Source organism: Pezoporus wallicus, unplaced genomic scaffold, assembly GCF_028554395.1.
Source record: "Pezoporus wallicus isolate ANWC-B61680 ecotype Strahan unplaced genomic scaffold, APGP_CSIRO_Pwel_v1 contig_11294, whole genome shotgun sequence".
In the NCBI taxonomy this organism is placed as follows: domain Eukaryota; kingdom Metazoa; phylum Chordata; class Aves; order Psittaciformes; family Psittacidae; genus Pezoporus; species Pezoporus wallicus.
The window spans coordinates 27612-42833 of NW_026638808.1; the positions used below are offsets into that span (position 1 = coordinate 27612).

The 15222-nt window shown below is 62.4% G+C and overlaps 1 protein-coding gene across 1 annotated transcript in view; it reads left to right on the forward strand.

Moving 5' to 3' along the window:
* Positions 1-14541, forward strand: part of HSPG2 (heparan sulfate proteoglycan 2) — a gene marked incomplete at its 5' end in the record, with an annotated part of 41897 nt that extends 27356 nt beyond the window's left edge. Inside the window, 24 exons of the mRNA XM_057412646.1 lie at positions 1321-1581; positions 1657-1852; positions 1937-2034; positions 2727-2993; positions 3072-3184; positions 3257-3404; positions 4007-4123; positions 4509-4593; positions 4694-4838; positions 4923-5022; positions 5104-5213; positions 5321-5429; positions 5513-5611; positions 6584-6805; positions 7860-8092; positions 8185-8362; positions 10125-10244; positions 10335-10385; positions 10462-10537; positions 11516-11594; positions 11687-11757; positions 11838-11921; positions 12773-12876; positions 14082-14541. Of these exons, the coding sequence (XP_057268629.1) occupies positions 1321-1581; positions 1657-1852; positions 1937-2034; positions 2727-2993; positions 3072-3184; positions 3257-3404; positions 4007-4123; positions 4509-4593; positions 4694-4838; positions 4923-5022; positions 5104-5213; positions 5321-5429; positions 5513-5611; positions 6584-6805; positions 7860-8092; positions 8185-8362; positions 10125-10244; positions 10335-10385; positions 10462-10537; positions 11516-11594; positions 11687-11757; positions 11838-11921; positions 12773-12876; positions 14082-14245 (3230 nt within the window). The remainder of the gene's footprint in view (positions 1-1320; positions 1582-1656; positions 1853-1936; positions 2035-2726; positions 2994-3071; positions 3185-3256; positions 3405-4006; positions 4124-4508; positions 4594-4693; positions 4839-4922; positions 5023-5103; positions 5214-5320; positions 5430-5512; positions 5612-6583; positions 6806-7859; positions 8093-8184; positions 8363-10124; positions 10245-10334; positions 10386-10461; positions 10538-11515; positions 11595-11686; positions 11758-11837; positions 11922-12772; positions 12877-14081) is intronic.
* Between the last annotated feature and the right edge of the window lie 681 nt (positions 14542-15222).

Here is a 15222-nt window from a genome sequence, read left to right on the forward strand (position 1 = left end):
CATAGCCCTTCCTCGTGCATCCATCCTGGCTCCATCCCGCCACTCATCCTCCTGTTGCCTCTCTGTCATCCAGCCTTTCCCATGGATGTGTGCGTCTGCTGGTCCCATCCCTGTGCGCACACAGGGTACTACTGCTCTCTCCTCTTCCATTCATGCATCTATCCGTCACTCATCCATTGCAGTTCACACTCATCTCTCCATCTCCTCTCACACCCTCCATCCACTCCTTCCTGGTGGAGTCATTTCTCTCTCATCCATCCCAGCACATCATCCTCTCTCCATCTTCTAACTCCTCCATTTACCTCTTTGAGGATTCATCTGTCACTCAGCCACCCCACCTCACGCTCATCTCCAACTGCTTTCACATCCCTGCATCCACCCCTTCCTTGTGCAGCCATCCATCTCATTCATCCCAGCACACACACATCTTTCCATCTCCTCTCAAACTCATCCATCCATCCCTTCCTCATGGATTCATCCATCTCTCATCCATCCCAGCACGTGTCCATCTCTCCATTTCTTTCACACCCCTCCATCCATCTCTTCCTCGTGGTTTCATCCATCATTCAGCTATCCCAGCTCACATCCATCTCTCCACCTCCTCTCAAACTACTCAATCCATCATTTCCTTGTGGATTCATCCATCTCCCATCCATCCCAGCACATGGTCACCTCTTTATCTCCTAACTCACCCATTCATCCCTTCCGCATGTGCCCATCCCGGCACACACCTATCTCTCCATTTCCTCTAAGACTCTTCCATCCACCCCTTCCTGATGGATTCATCCATCAACCATCAACCATCCCAGCTCACACCCATCTCTCCATCTCTTGCCACATCCCTGCACCCATCCCTTCTGCATCCATCTCATTCATCCCAGCAGATGCCCTTCTGTCCACCTCCTCTCGAACTCATCCCTCCATCCAACTCTTCCTTGTGGATTCATCCATCACTCAGCCATACCACCTCACATCCATCTCTCCATCTTCTCTCACTCACCTCCATCCATCCCTTTCATAATGGATCTATCCATCTCTTATCCATCCCAGCACATGCCCATCTCTTCATCTCATCTCGGGGTTCTCCATCCCTCCCATCCTCACGGATCCATCCAGCTCTTGTCCATCCCAACACATGCCCATCTCCATCTCCACCACCCCCTCCCAATGGCTCCCACCAAAGCCCTCCTTGCCCTATCCCTTATCCCATCCTGGCTGTCTTAGGGTGCTAACGGTACTGGGGTGCTCCTGGTACTGGATGCTCATGGTACCTGGGTACACACGGTACCGTGGTGCTCACGGCACCGTCCATCCCCGCAGCACCACCATACGCCACCAGCCTGCCGGAGGACACCGCGGTGCGCGCCGGTGACGCGCTGCAGGTGCAGTGCCTGGCCCATGGCACCCCCCCGCTGCTCTACACGTGGGACAAGCTCAACGGCAGCCTCTCGGCACGCACCAGCCACCGCGCCGGCCTCCTGCGTATCAGCCCCGCGCTGCCCGCCGATGCCGGCACCTACCGCTGCCGCGTCACCAACCGCGTGGGCACCGCCGAGGCCTTCTCCCGCGTGGCCGTCCATGGTGAGCCCCATCCCCAGCCGCGGGCACCACCGCCGCGGTGCCACCGGTGCCATCAAGGCTTTGCATCCCGCCCAGGTGATGCCGGTGACGGTGGGGATGCCATCGGCGGTCCCTTGGTGGTGCGGGTGACACCGGGGAGCCTCGTCAGGGGCATTGGCGGCACGGCTGAATTCACTTGTGCTGTCTCTGGGGACCCCCGGGTGCATCTGGAGTGGTTGAAGGACGGTGGGGAGCTGCCCCCCAACCACAGCGTGCGGGACGGGGTGCTGAGGTGAGGAGCAGCGATGGAGCACGGGGTTCCCCCCATGGGGTCCCACCTCCCGGCTGTGTCCCACCCCCTGCCTGTGTCCCATAGGATACCGGAGCTGGCGTGGGGCGCGCAGGGGGTCTACGTGTGCCGGGCCAGCGCCCCAGGCAGGCAGGCGGAGGACAGGGCCACCCTCACCATGCAGGGTAGGAGCAGCCCCCATGGACTGGGGGACACGGGCACCTCTCGACCTGGCCCCCATGAGCATGGGTAGCCCGGTACCCACCATCTGTCCCTATGCCCATGGGCACCCCAGTACCCCCCCATCTCTCCTCACGTCCATGAGCATCCTGGTACCCCTCATCTCCCCATGCCAATTAGCACCCTGGTACCTCCTATGTCTTCCCCTTCCCATGGGCACCCCAATATCCCCCCATCTCTCTCCACACTCGGGCACCCCAGTACCCCCCCTTTCCCCATGGCCATTGGTACCCTTGTATCCCCAGTTTCTTCTTTCTGTTCCCCAATATGCCCCTGTATCTCCCCACATCCCTGGGCAGCCTGGTACCCCCCATCTCTCCCTACACCCATAGGTACCCCAAATCTCTCCATATACCACTGACACCCTGATACCCCAAATCTCTCCCTTTGCCCATGGGCCCCCCAACACCCTCAATCTCTCCCCATTCCCACGGGCATCCCAGTACTCCCCATCTCTCCCTACACCCATGAGTACCCCAACACCCCCAACCTCTCCCCATGCCACAGCCAACCCAATGGACCCCCCCACGCTCTCAAGCACCCCACTTCTCCCCATCTCCCACTCGCCCGGTTGGCACCTGTGCCCATGATGCCATGGGGACACCCCAAAGCCCCACTGTGTCGTCCCCCCCCCAAGCTCTCCCCAGGGCACTGATCAACATCCGGACCGCGGTGCAGACGGTGCTCGCCGGGACCTCAGTGGAGCTGGAGTGCCTGGGCTTGGGCGACCCCCGTCCCCACGTCACCTGGAGCAAAGTGGGGGGCCGCATCCGGCCCGGGGTGCTGGTGCGCGCTGGCACCCTCACCTTCGAGCGCGTGGAGCGGGCGGACGCCGGGCAGTACCGCTGCACCGCCACCAACGCCGTGGGCACCGTCCAGTCCCACGTCATCCTCCACGTGCAAGGTGACGACGGGGATGTGGGGCTGGGGACGCCCAGCGCGGTGTCACCGCAGGGGGGGTGACAGCTCCGTGTGTCCGCAGCCACCCCCCAGATCGCCGGGCAGCCGGAGGTGAAGGAGGTCTCGGTGGGAGCCGCGGCTGTTTTGCCCTGTTTGGCATCGGGATTCCCGGTGCCGGAGATCACCTGGAGCAAGGTGAGAAGGAGGGATGTGGGATGGGGTGTAGGGTGGTGGGGGTGCCCCATGGGTGCTCACCCAATGCTGTAGCTGGAGGGGGAGCTGCCGGCCGGTGCCAAGGTGGAGGGGAACGTGCTGACGCTGCCGGCTGTGAGCCATGAGGATGCTGGTGTCTATGCCTGTGCTGCTGCCAACCACCGCGGCCGGGAGACAGCGTATTACGTGCTCAAGGTCCGAGGTGAGGAGGAGGGATGGATGGAAGGGTGGATGGATGGATGATGGAGGGATGATGGAGGGATGGATGATGGATGGATGATGGAGGGATGGAGGGATGGATGGAGGGATGATGAAGGGATGGATGGATGGATGGATGGATGGATGTTGTATGGATGGATGGATGGAGGGATGATGGATGGATGATGGACAGATGGATGAATAATGGATGGATGATGGAGGGGTGGATGAATAATGGATGGATGATGGAGGGATGATGGATGGATGGATGATGGAGGGATGGATGGAGGGATGATGGATGGATGGAGGGATGATGGATGGATGGATGATGGAGGGATGGATGATGGAGAGATGGATGAATAATGGATGGATGATGGAGGGATGGATGAATAATGGACGGATGGATGGATGATGGAGGGATGATGGAGGGATGATGGAGGGATGGAGGGATGATGGATGGATGGATGATGGAGGGATGGATGGAGGGATGATGAAGGGATGGATGGATAGATGTTGGATGGATGATGGATGGAGGGATGGATGATGGATGGATGGATGGACAGGATGAGGGCTGTCCTAACTCACCTCCTAACCCCCATCCTGCAGAGCGCCTCCTCCCCTATTTTGGGCAGACCCCCCGCTCCTTCCTGCCCCTGCCCACCATCAAGGATGCCTACAAGAGGTTTGAGATCCTCATCACCTTCCGGCCGGACGCTGCTGATGGTGAGGCCTGATGGGACCCCTGTGTCACCCCATGTGCCCTCATGTCCCTCCATCTTCCCATCATGTCCTCTCCGCATCCTTTCCATGTTGCCTCCTTCTCCCTCCATGTTCCCTTCGTGCCCCTCCATGCCCCACTCATGTCCCCCCATGTCCTTTACTGTTGTCTCCTTGTTCCCCCATGTTCCTCCATGTCCCCTCCATCTCTTCCTCCTCCCTTCCCTCTCCACCCTCCCTCCATCATCCCCTTCCTTTACCTCCCATTCCCTGTCTGTCTGAGCCCCTCCACAACCTATGGGGGGTTCCTCCTCCACCTTGGGGGTATTTTGGGGTCCCCAGGACGTGGCCCAGTGGGGCCCATCCTTCCTGACCCACTGCCACCCCATAGGGCTCCTCCTCTACAACGGGCAGCGCAAAACCAGCGGTGCCGACTTCATCTCCTTTGGTTTGGTGGGCGGGCGCCCTGAGTTCAGGTGAGACCCACAAGTGGGTGCTATGGGAAAAGGGAAAGGTCGGGGGGGGATAGATGGGTGCCAGCACCCACCTGCATGTGTTGTGCCCCCCATAACGAAGGTTTGACGCCGGTTCGGGCATGGCGACCATCCGGCACCCAACACAACTGCGCCTGGGCGAGTACCACAGCATCCGGCTGCTCCGCAACCTGACATGGGGTTCACTGGCACTGGAGGGGCACCCCCCGGTCAATGGCACTTCCCAGGTAGAGCTTTGGGGGTGGTGCTGTGCGCATTGGGTGGGGGTCAGGGTGCTGGAGGTGGCGCCCATCCCATTGTGTGCCCTGCAGGGGAGGTTTCAAGGGCTGGACCTGAACGAGGAGCTGTACCTGGGGGGTTACCCCGACTTCAGCGCCCTGGAGAAGACGGGGCTCAGCCGTGGGTTTATGGGTGAGTGATGGGGTTTTGGGGGGGGGGGGGCACCGTGTGGGGCAGAGCATCGCGTGACCCCCGATCTCCATCCCTGCGCAGGCTGCGTGCGCCAGCTCCGCATCCAAGGGGAGGAGGTGGCCTTTGGGGACATGGACCTGCAGGCGCACGGTATCACCAGCTGTCCCACGTGCCAGGACCAGCCGTGCCAGGTGAGGGTGGTGCTGGTGGTGGTGGTGGTGGTGGTGGCGGAGGGGTGATGCCCACCCATGGCAACCCATGGCCGCCTATCACCGACACCGATGTCACCCCCCCATAGAACGGTGGCGTGTGCCAGGACGCCGAGAGTGGCACCTACGTCTGCCGCTGTCCCCATGGCTTCACCGGCAGCAACTGCGAGTACTCACAGGCGTCGCATTGTCACCCGGGTAGGGGACACCCCGACCTGCAGGACGTCGTTCCCCTGATGTCTGTGCTGGGTGGGTGCTCACTGCTCTGTGTCACCCCATAGAGGCGTGTGGGGCTGATGCCACCTGTGTCAACCGGCCCGATGGGATGGGCTATACCTGCCGCTGCCACCTGGGCAAGAGCGGGGAGAGGTGCACCGAGGGTGAGCGCAGGGGGACGTGGGGCTGTCACCATGCCAGGGACATGGTTATGGGGTGGGGAGAAACCTGGGGAGATGGGGATGGGGTGGGGAGGACCCTGGGGATATGGGGATGGGGTGGAAAGAACCCTGGGGATATGGGGATGGGGTGGGGAGGACCCTGGGGATATGGGGATGGGGTGGGGAGGACCCTGGCGATATGGGAATGGGGTGGAAAGAACCCTGGGGATATGGGGATGGGGTGGGGAGAACCCTGGGGATATGGGAATGGGATGGGGAGAACCCTGGGGATATGGGAATGGGGTGGGGAGAACCCTGGGGAGATGGGGTTGGGAGAACCCTGGGGAGATGGGGATGGGGTGGGGAGAACCCTGGGGATATGGGCATAGTGTGGGGACTAACCATGAGAGATGGGCATGGGATGGGAAACACTCCAGGGAGATGGGAACATGGCTGGGGAGCACCCTGGGGACATGGGCATGGGAGGGGAACCACCCTGGGGACATGGGGATGTGGCTGGGAAGCACCACAGGGATACGGGCATGGGATGGGGACCGCCCCAGTGAGATGGTGATGGGGTGGGGAGCACTCTGGGGATACAGGCACGGGACGGAGGGTGCCCCAGCAAGATGAGCACAGGGTGGGGAGCACCCAAGGGAGGTGGGGATATGGCTGGGGACCACCCTGAGACACGGGCATGGGGCTGGCATCACCCTGGGGACACAGGCGTGATGGGGCCTGGGGAATAGGCTCCATCTGGAGAGATGGGCTTCATGGATGTGATGGAGATGGGCCATTGGGTGCCATCCCAGGGAGATGGGAGTGATGGGGAGGGGGGATTGGGGACCACCCTGGGGAGATGGGCGCAGGTCTGGGTACCGGCCTGGGGAGATGGGGACAGGATGGGGACCACGCTGGGGACCCTATGGATGGGGCTGGGGTCCCACACGCTGGGTGCTGACGGGGGTGCCGCAGGCGAGGCGGTGACGGTGCCGTCCTTCGGCGAGGCCGGAGCCTTCGTGTCCTACCCGCCCCTCACCAACGTGCACCACGAGCTGCGGGTGGAGGCCGAGTTCCTGCCGCTGGCTCCCGACGGGCTCCTGCTCTTCAGCGCCGGCAAAGCCGCCCCGGTGGAGGACTTCGTGGCCTTGTCCATGGCTGGCGGCCACCTCGAGTTCCGCTATGAGCTGGGCTCAGGTGGGCTGGAGCGGGCACGGGGGTGCTGGTGGCACCAGGTAGAGGTGGGGTGAGCTGGTGCTGCCGGGGGCCACCTGCATCATTGGGGTCCCCATGTGTCCTTTGGCCTGTTGGGGTCCCTTGGCCTCATTGAGGTCACAGTGTCACTGGACATCAGTGGGGTCTCCTGGTGTCACTGGGGGTTCCTTGCCCTCATTGGGGTCCCCAGGTGCTGCCAAGTTCCATGGCCATCACCAGTATCCCATTGTACCAGTGTGGTCCCCAGATACCACCAGGGTGCCCTGATGTCACTGGAGTCCCCTGGCATCACTTTGGTCCCCAGATGGTCCCAGGGTCCCCAAGCATCACTGGCACATCAGTGGGGTCTCCTGGCATCACTTTGGTCCCCAGGCACTGCCAGTGTCCCCAAGCATCACTGTCACATCACTGGGGTCCCCTGGCATCACTTTGGTCCCCAGATACTGCCAGTGTCCCCAAGCATCACTGTCACATCAGTGGGGTCCCCTGGCATCACTTTGGTCCCCAGATACTGCCAGTGTCCCCAAGCATCACTGTCACATCACTGGGGTCCCCTGGCATCACTTTGGTCCCCAGGCACTGCCAGTGTCCCCAAGCATCACAGAGACACCACTGGGGTCCCCTGGCATCACTTTGGTCCCCAGGCGCTGCCAGTGTCCCCAAGCATCACAGAGACCCCACTGGGGTCCCCTGGCATCACTTTGGTCCCCAGATACTGCCAGTGTCCCCAAGCATGACTGTCACATCAGTGGGGTCTCCTGGCATCACTTTGGTCCCCAGATACTGCCAGTGTCCCCAAGCATCACTGTCACATCACTGGGGTCCCCCAGCATCACTTTGGTCCCCAGATACTGCCAGTGTCCCCAAGCATCACTGTCACATCAGTGGGGTCCCCTGGCATCACTTTGGTCCCCAGATACTGCCAGTGTCCCCAAGCATCACTGTCACATCAGTGGGGTCCCCCGGCATCACTTTGGTCCCCAACCACCCCCGGTGTCCCCTCCCCCCCAGTGACACCCCCACCCCATCCCCACAGGCACTGCGGTCCTGCGGAGCGCGGAGCCGCTGGCGCTGGGGCAGTGGCACTGGGTGATGGCCGAGCGGGTGCACAAGGACGGGACCCTGGTGGTGGACGAGGCCGCAGCGGTGAAACGCTCCTCGCCCGGCAAGAGCCTGGGGCTGAACCTTCGCTCCCCGCTTTACCTGGGGGGCACCGAGCCCCCCCTGCGCCCCCCAACCAACGCCTCCTTCCAGGGCTGCATCGGAGAGGTGGGAGCCGGAGCCCAGCCCCACCCCGCACCCCAGTGGGGCGCAGGACGAGGCTGCCCCCCCCCCGCTCACCATTCACCCCCCGCCCGCAGGTGTCCATCAACGGGAAGCGCCTGGAGCTGCCCTATGGGTTCCTGCGGAGCCGCGGCGTGGGGCAGTGCCGGGGCCGCTCGCCCTGCGCCGGGGCCGTTTGCGTGCACGGGGGTCGCTGCCTGCGCCCCGCAGCCCCCGGGGCCGCCCCGCGCTGCCGCTGCCCGCCCGGCTTCAGCGGTGAGAGTGAGGGTGTGCGTGGAGGTGGGCAGGGATGGAGGTGGGCAGGGATGGAGGTGGGCAGGGATGGAGGTGGGCAGGGATGGGTGGGCAGGGATGGAGGTGGGCAGGGATGGGTGGGAAAGGAAGTACAATCGTCTGGAATCGAGTCAAGCGATGGAGTGGGGTAGGGATGGGTGGGCAGGGATGGAGGTGGGCAGGGATGGAGGTGGGCAGGGATGGAGGTGGGTAGGGATGGAGGTGTGTGTGCATGGATGTGTGGATGTGTGGAGTTAGGCAGGGATGTGTGTGTGCATGGGTGTGTGTGTGGGTGGGCAGGGATGGGTGGGCAGGGATGGAGGTGTGTGTGTGTGGGCATGGATGTGTGTGGATGTGTGCATGGTGTGTGTGGATGGGTGGGATGGTAGGTGGGCAGGGATGGGTGGGCATGGATGGAGGTGGGCAGGGATGGGTGGGCAGGGATGGATGTGTGTGTGCATGGGTGTGTGTGGATGTGGGCATGGGTGGAGGTGGGCAGGGATGGGTGTGTGTGTGCATGGGTGTGTGTGTGGATGTGGGCAGGGATGGAGGTGGGCAGGGATGGGTGGGCATGGATGGAGGTGGGTAGGGATGGGTGGGCAGGGATGGAGGTGTGTGTGCATGGATGTGGGCATGGATATGTGCATGGATGTGTGCATGGATGTGTGGATGGGTGGAGGTAGGCAGGGATGGGTGGGCATGGATGGAGGTGGGCATGGATGGGGAGGTGTGTGCATGGGTGGATGTGTGCGTGGGTGGATGTGTGTGTGCATGGATGTGTGTGTGGTGGTGTACATGGATGCATGCACGGAGGCGTGGATGGAGGTGTGCATGCATGGATGTGTGTGCATGGGTGAGTGTGCGTGGTTGGATGTGTGTGTGCATGGATGTGCGTGTGGGTGTGTGCATGGGTGTGTGCGTGGATGTGTACATGGATGTGTGCATGGAGGCGTGGATGGAGGTGTGCATGGATGGATGTGTGCATGGATGAGTGTGCATGGGTGGATGTGAGCGTGCGTGGATGTGTGTGTGCGTGGATGTGTGCATGGATGTGTACATGGAGGTGTGCATGGAGGTGTGGATGGAGGCGTGGATGGAGGTGTGCATGAATGAGTGTGTGTGCATGGATGTGTGTGCGTGGATGAGTGGGCATGGATGGATGGAGGTGTACAATGATGTGTGCATAGATGGATGTGTGCATGGATGGAGGCGTTCATGGAGGTATGCATGGATGTGTGCACACATGCTGTGTGTGCAAGCATGTGCACTATGCACGTGTGTGTTGCGCATGGTGGCGGCTGTGCATCCATGTGCACACGTGTGCTGTGCATCCATGTGCACTGTGCATGTGTGTGCTGCGTATGGTAAGTGCTGTGTGTGCGCATGTACATGTGTCCTGTGCATGCATGTACACTGTGTGTGCTGTGCATGCATGTGCGCTGTGAGTGCGTGTGCCCCGTGCTGCATACTGTGTGCTGTGCATGTGTGCTGTGTGTGCATGTGCATGTATGTGCACTGCAGACATGTGCATGTGTGTAGTCTGCAAGGGGGTGCATCTGCTGCACGTGTGTGTGCAGTACGCAGTGTACGTGTGCATAGCGCAGTGCATGCGTGTATGGGTTGGTGCGTATGCATGGGTGCCGTGCACCCCCATGGGTGCAGTTTGCACACGTGTGCATACACATGCATGCAGCTCACACGTGTGTGCACACCCCTCATGGGGTGATGCCGTGGGTGTCCCCAGGGCCGCGCTGCGAGCAGGAGGAGGAAGGGTGCCTGCGCCAGCCCTGCCTGCACGGTGGCACCTGCACCGGCACCGCCTGCCTCTGCCCCCCTGGCTACAGCGGCCCCCTCTGCCAGCACCGTGAGTGGGGACGTGGGGACACGGGGGGACCCCCGGGGACACGGGGGACATGGGGGGCACGTACACCCCATCCCCATCCTTCACCCGCAGGTCTGGCCCTGGAGCTGGAGCAGGACTGGCAGGAGGGCAGCGGGGGCAGCGGTAGGTCCAGCACCCATTTACCCCCTTCTGGTACCCAAAAGGACCCCCTGTGACCCCCCCATATCCCCCCCCCCAGATGCCCCAGGACAGTTCAGTGTCAGTCTCCAGGATGGCTCCTACCTGGCCCTGCCCGGCCACCTCCTGCCCCGAGGGTGAGTGACAAGGATGGGGCACCCTGGTGGGTGCTGTGCTCACAGCCTGCCCATGGCACCCACCGGGTGCTGCGGCTTCACACAGCACTGCAGCCACTGTACACTGCAGCCAACCCAGGGTGCTGCACCCACTGCATGCTGTAACCTCTCTGGGTGCTGCACCCATTGCACACTGTAACCCCTCTGGGTGCTGCACCCATTGCACACTGTAACCCCCCTGGGTGCTGCACCCATTGCACACTGTAACCCCTCTGGGTGCTGCACCCATTGCACACTGTAACCCCCCTGGGTGCTGCACCCATTGCACACTGTAACCACCCCGGGGTGCTGCACCCATTGCACACTGTAACCCCCGCTGGGCGCTGCATCCATTGCACACTGTAACCCCCCTGGGTGCTGCACCCATTGCACACTGTAACCCCCGCTGGGCGCTGCATCCATTGCGCACTGTAACACCCCTGGGTGCTGCACCCATTGCACACTGTAACACCCCTGGGCGCTGCACCCATTGCACACTGTAACCCCCGCTGGGCGCTGCACCCATTGCACACTGTAACCCCCCTGGGTGCTGCACCCATTGCACACTGTAACACCCCTGGGTGCTGCACCCATTGCACACTGTAACCCCCCTGGGTGCTGCACCCATTGCACACTGTAACCACCTCCGGGTACTGCACCCATTGCACACTGTAACCCCTCTGGGTGCTGCACCCGTTGCACACTGTAACCCCCCTGGGGTGCTGCACCCATTGCACACTGTAACCCCCCTGGGCGCTGCACCCATTGCACACTGTAACCCCCCTGGGTGCTGCACCCATTGCACACTGTAACTCCTCTGGGTGCTGCACCCGTTGCACACTGTAACCCCCCTGGGGTGCTGCACCCATTGCACACTGTAACTCCTCTGGGTGCTGCACCCATTGCACACTGTAACCCCCCTTGGTCCTGCACCCATCAATCCATCCCCTGTCCCTGCAGCCCCCCCGAGGCACCCGAGACCATGGAGCTGGAGCTGCGGACGGGCAGCGCTGAGGGGCTGGTGCTGTGGCACGGGGCGGTGAGTGGTGCTGGGGGTCCCGGGGTGCTGAGCCCCATGGAGGGGGGGGTCAGGGTGCCCCCACCGTGCTCACTGCCCCACTGCACCCACAGGAGCCCAGCGAGGGTGGCAAAGCCAAAGACTTCATTGGCCTCGGCTTGAAGGATGGGCACCTGGTGTTCAGGTGAGGGGGACCCGGTGTCACCCTGGGCTGCTCTGTGACACCCATGGGTGCCCCCATGCTGAGCCCATGTCACCCTGCAGCTACCAGCTGGGCAGTGGTGAGGGCACCATCATCTCCGAAGATCCCATCAATGATGGCGAGTGGCACCGGGTGACAGTGACGAGGTGGGTGAAAGGTGCTGATGGGTGCTGATGGGGAGGGTGCTGGTGGGTGCTGACGGATCTGATGGTGCTGCTGCTGGCAAGTGCTGATGGGTGCCAGTGCTGATGGTGTTGGTGCTGATAGGTGCTGGTGCTTGTGGGTGCTGGTGGTGATGGGTGCTGGTTCTGATGAGCACAGGTGCTGATGGGTGCTGATGGGGCTGATGGTGCTGCTGCTGGTGAGTGCTGATGGGTGTTAGTGCTGGTGGTGCTGGTGCTGATGGGTGCCAGTGCTGGTGGTGCTGGTGCTGATGGGTGCTGGTGCTGGTGGGTGCTGATGGGTGCCAGTGCTGGTGGTGCTGGTGCTGGTGGGTGCTGATGGGTGCCAGTGCTGGTGGTGCTGGTGCTGATGGGTGCTGATGGGTGCTAGTGCTGGTGGTGCTGGTGCTGATGGGCACCAGTGCTGATGGGTGCCAGTGCTGGTGGTGCTGGTGCTGATGGGTGCCAGTGCTGGTGGTGCTGGTGCTTATGGGTGCTGGTGCTGATGAGCGCTGGTGCTGGTGGGTGCTGATGGGTGCCGGTGCTGATGGATGCCAGTGCTGGTGGTGCCAGTGCTGGTTGTGCTGGTGCTGATGGGTGCCAGTGCTGGTGGTGCTGGTGCTGATGGGTGCTAGTGCTGGTGGTGCTGGTGCTGGTTGTGCTGGTGCTGATGGGTGCCAGTGCTGGTGGTGCTGGTGCTGATGGGTGCTGGTGGTGCCAGTGCTGGTGGTGCTGGTGCTGATGGGTGCTGATGGTGCCAGTGCTGGTGGTGCTGGTGCTGATGGGTGCCAGTGCTGGTGGTGCTGGTGCTGATGGGTGCTGATGGTGCTGTGCAGGGAGGGCCGTCGCGGGCAGCTGCAGGTGGATGGGGAGGAGCCGGTGAGTGGGGAGTCCCCAGGAACCAACATCATGGCCAACACCGAGGGCAGCATCTACGTGGGTACGGTGGCACCTGGGGACAGAGGGGACACAGGGGGGGACATGGTCAGGGGTGAGACACGGGGGTCACACAGGATGGGACATAGGTGGTTCCTGGGCTGGACACTGGATGGGACATGGGATGGGGACACGGGAAGGGGACATACGATGGGACAAGGGAGGGGGCACGGGATGGACTGGGGTGGGGATGATGTGATGGGACATAGGGCAGGGCAGGGGACACTTGATAGGACATGGGGGGGACATGGAATGGGACATGGGTGGGCCCACATGATGTACCATGGGGTGACCACGGGATGGGAGATGGGGTGGAATACCTGATGGGACATAGGATGGCCTTGTGGTTGGACACAGGATGAGTCACATGGGATGGCCATGGGGTGGGACACGGAGTGCACATGGGGAGGGGAGGCTTGATGGGCCATGGGATGGGGCAGGGAATGGCCATGGGATGGGACATGGGACAGGACACCTGATGGGACATGGGATAGGACACATTGTGGCACATGGAATGGATATGGGATGGGACATGGGGTGGGGGCATTGATGGGACAGGGCAGGGATGGCCATGGGAGGGGACATGGGGTGCGCATGGGATGGGACATGGGATGTACACGGGATGGGACATGGGGGGACATGGAGTGGGTTATGGGGTGGACATGGGATGGGACATGGGGTGAACATGGGATGGGACATGGGGGGACATGGAGTGGGATATGGGGTGGACATGGGATGGGACATGGGGTGGACATGGGATGGGATATGGGGTGGACATGGGGAGGACATGGGATGGACATAGGATGGGACATGAGGTGGATATGGGATGGGATATGGGGTGGACATGGGATGGGACATGGGATATACACGGGATGGGACATGGGGGGACATGGAGTGGGATATGGGGTGGACATGGGATGGGACATGGGGTGTATATGGGATGGGATATGGGGTGGACATGGGATGGGATATGGGGTGGACATGGGATGGGATATGGGGTGGACATGGGATGGGACATGGGGTGGATATGGGATGGGATATGGGGTGCACATGGGATGGGATACGGGGTGGACATGGGATGGGACACCTGATGGGCCATGGGATGGGGGGTGCGATGCCCATGTCCAGGTGAGACCCCATATGGGGTGAGCCCATGGGGTGCCCCACACCCCTTTGTGCCCCATGTCCTCATGTCCCCGTGTCCCACAGGCGGCGCCCCAGACCCCCCCAGCCTGACGGCCGGCAAGTACCGCTCCGGCATCACCGGGTGCCTGCGGGGCCTGGTGCTGGCGCCCGCTGGTGCCCCCCGACACCCCATCGACCTGCGGCACGGTGCGGTGGGGGGCTCCCCCGCCCCCCCCTGCCCGCACTAACATATCCCCTCCCCCCGGCTGTATTTTGGGGGGAATTTGGCCAATTTTACTCTTTTTCCAAAAACAAGACAGGAGGAAACGGTGCTTCGCTGCCCCGGGGTGACCCCGGGGGGGGGGGGGCCGGGACCCCCATAAATGTTTACACCCCCCACCACCACCACTACACCAGCCCCCCAAACCTGTGCCGGGGCGGCCGGGCCGCCCGGGGCCCCCCGGGATGGAGGCGGGGTGGGGATGCGAGGGACAATCGGGTGCTGGCGGGGCCCCCAGGGGCAGCATTAAAGGAGAGAGAACCAGCCCGTGTGTGTTGGGGTGCGCCGAGGGGGGGGGAGACCGGGAGGGTATGGGGGGTATAGGGGAGTAGTATGGGAGGGTTTTGATATTGGGGTGCGGGGGTATGCTGATGGGGGGGTGTCAAGCCTGGGGGGTATGGGGGTTTTGGGGTGAAGGGGGGTATGGTATGGGGGATGTGAGAGTTTGGGGTATAGGGGTATGGTGTGGGGTACGGGGAGGGTATAGAGTGAGGGTGTGGGAGGGATATGGCATGGGGTTGGGGTGAAGGGGGGTATGGTATGGGGGATGTGAGGGTTGGGGTGTACAGGGGATATGGTGTGGGGGTACGGGGGTATAGAGTGAGGGTGTGGGAGGGATATGACATGGGGGGTATAGGGGTGCTGCGGTGTGGGGGGCTGAGGGGGTGTGGGGGTGATGGAGGGGATCGGGGGTAGGGTCTGGTGGGCTTTGGGGGGCATTGGGCGCATTGCATAGGGGGTATGTTTTGGGGTACAGGGGCTGTGGTTATGGGGGGCACAGGGATGTGGGGTTATGGTGTGGGGGGTGCGGGGAGGGTCCGGGATGGACAAGGTGGGGATGTGGGGGGGGGTCAGGACCCAGCCACTGCGCGCACACGGGGCCGCGCTCCGCTCCCGTTCCCGGGTGAGCGGCTCCGCGCCTGCAGCCCAAGCCCCGCCCCTTCT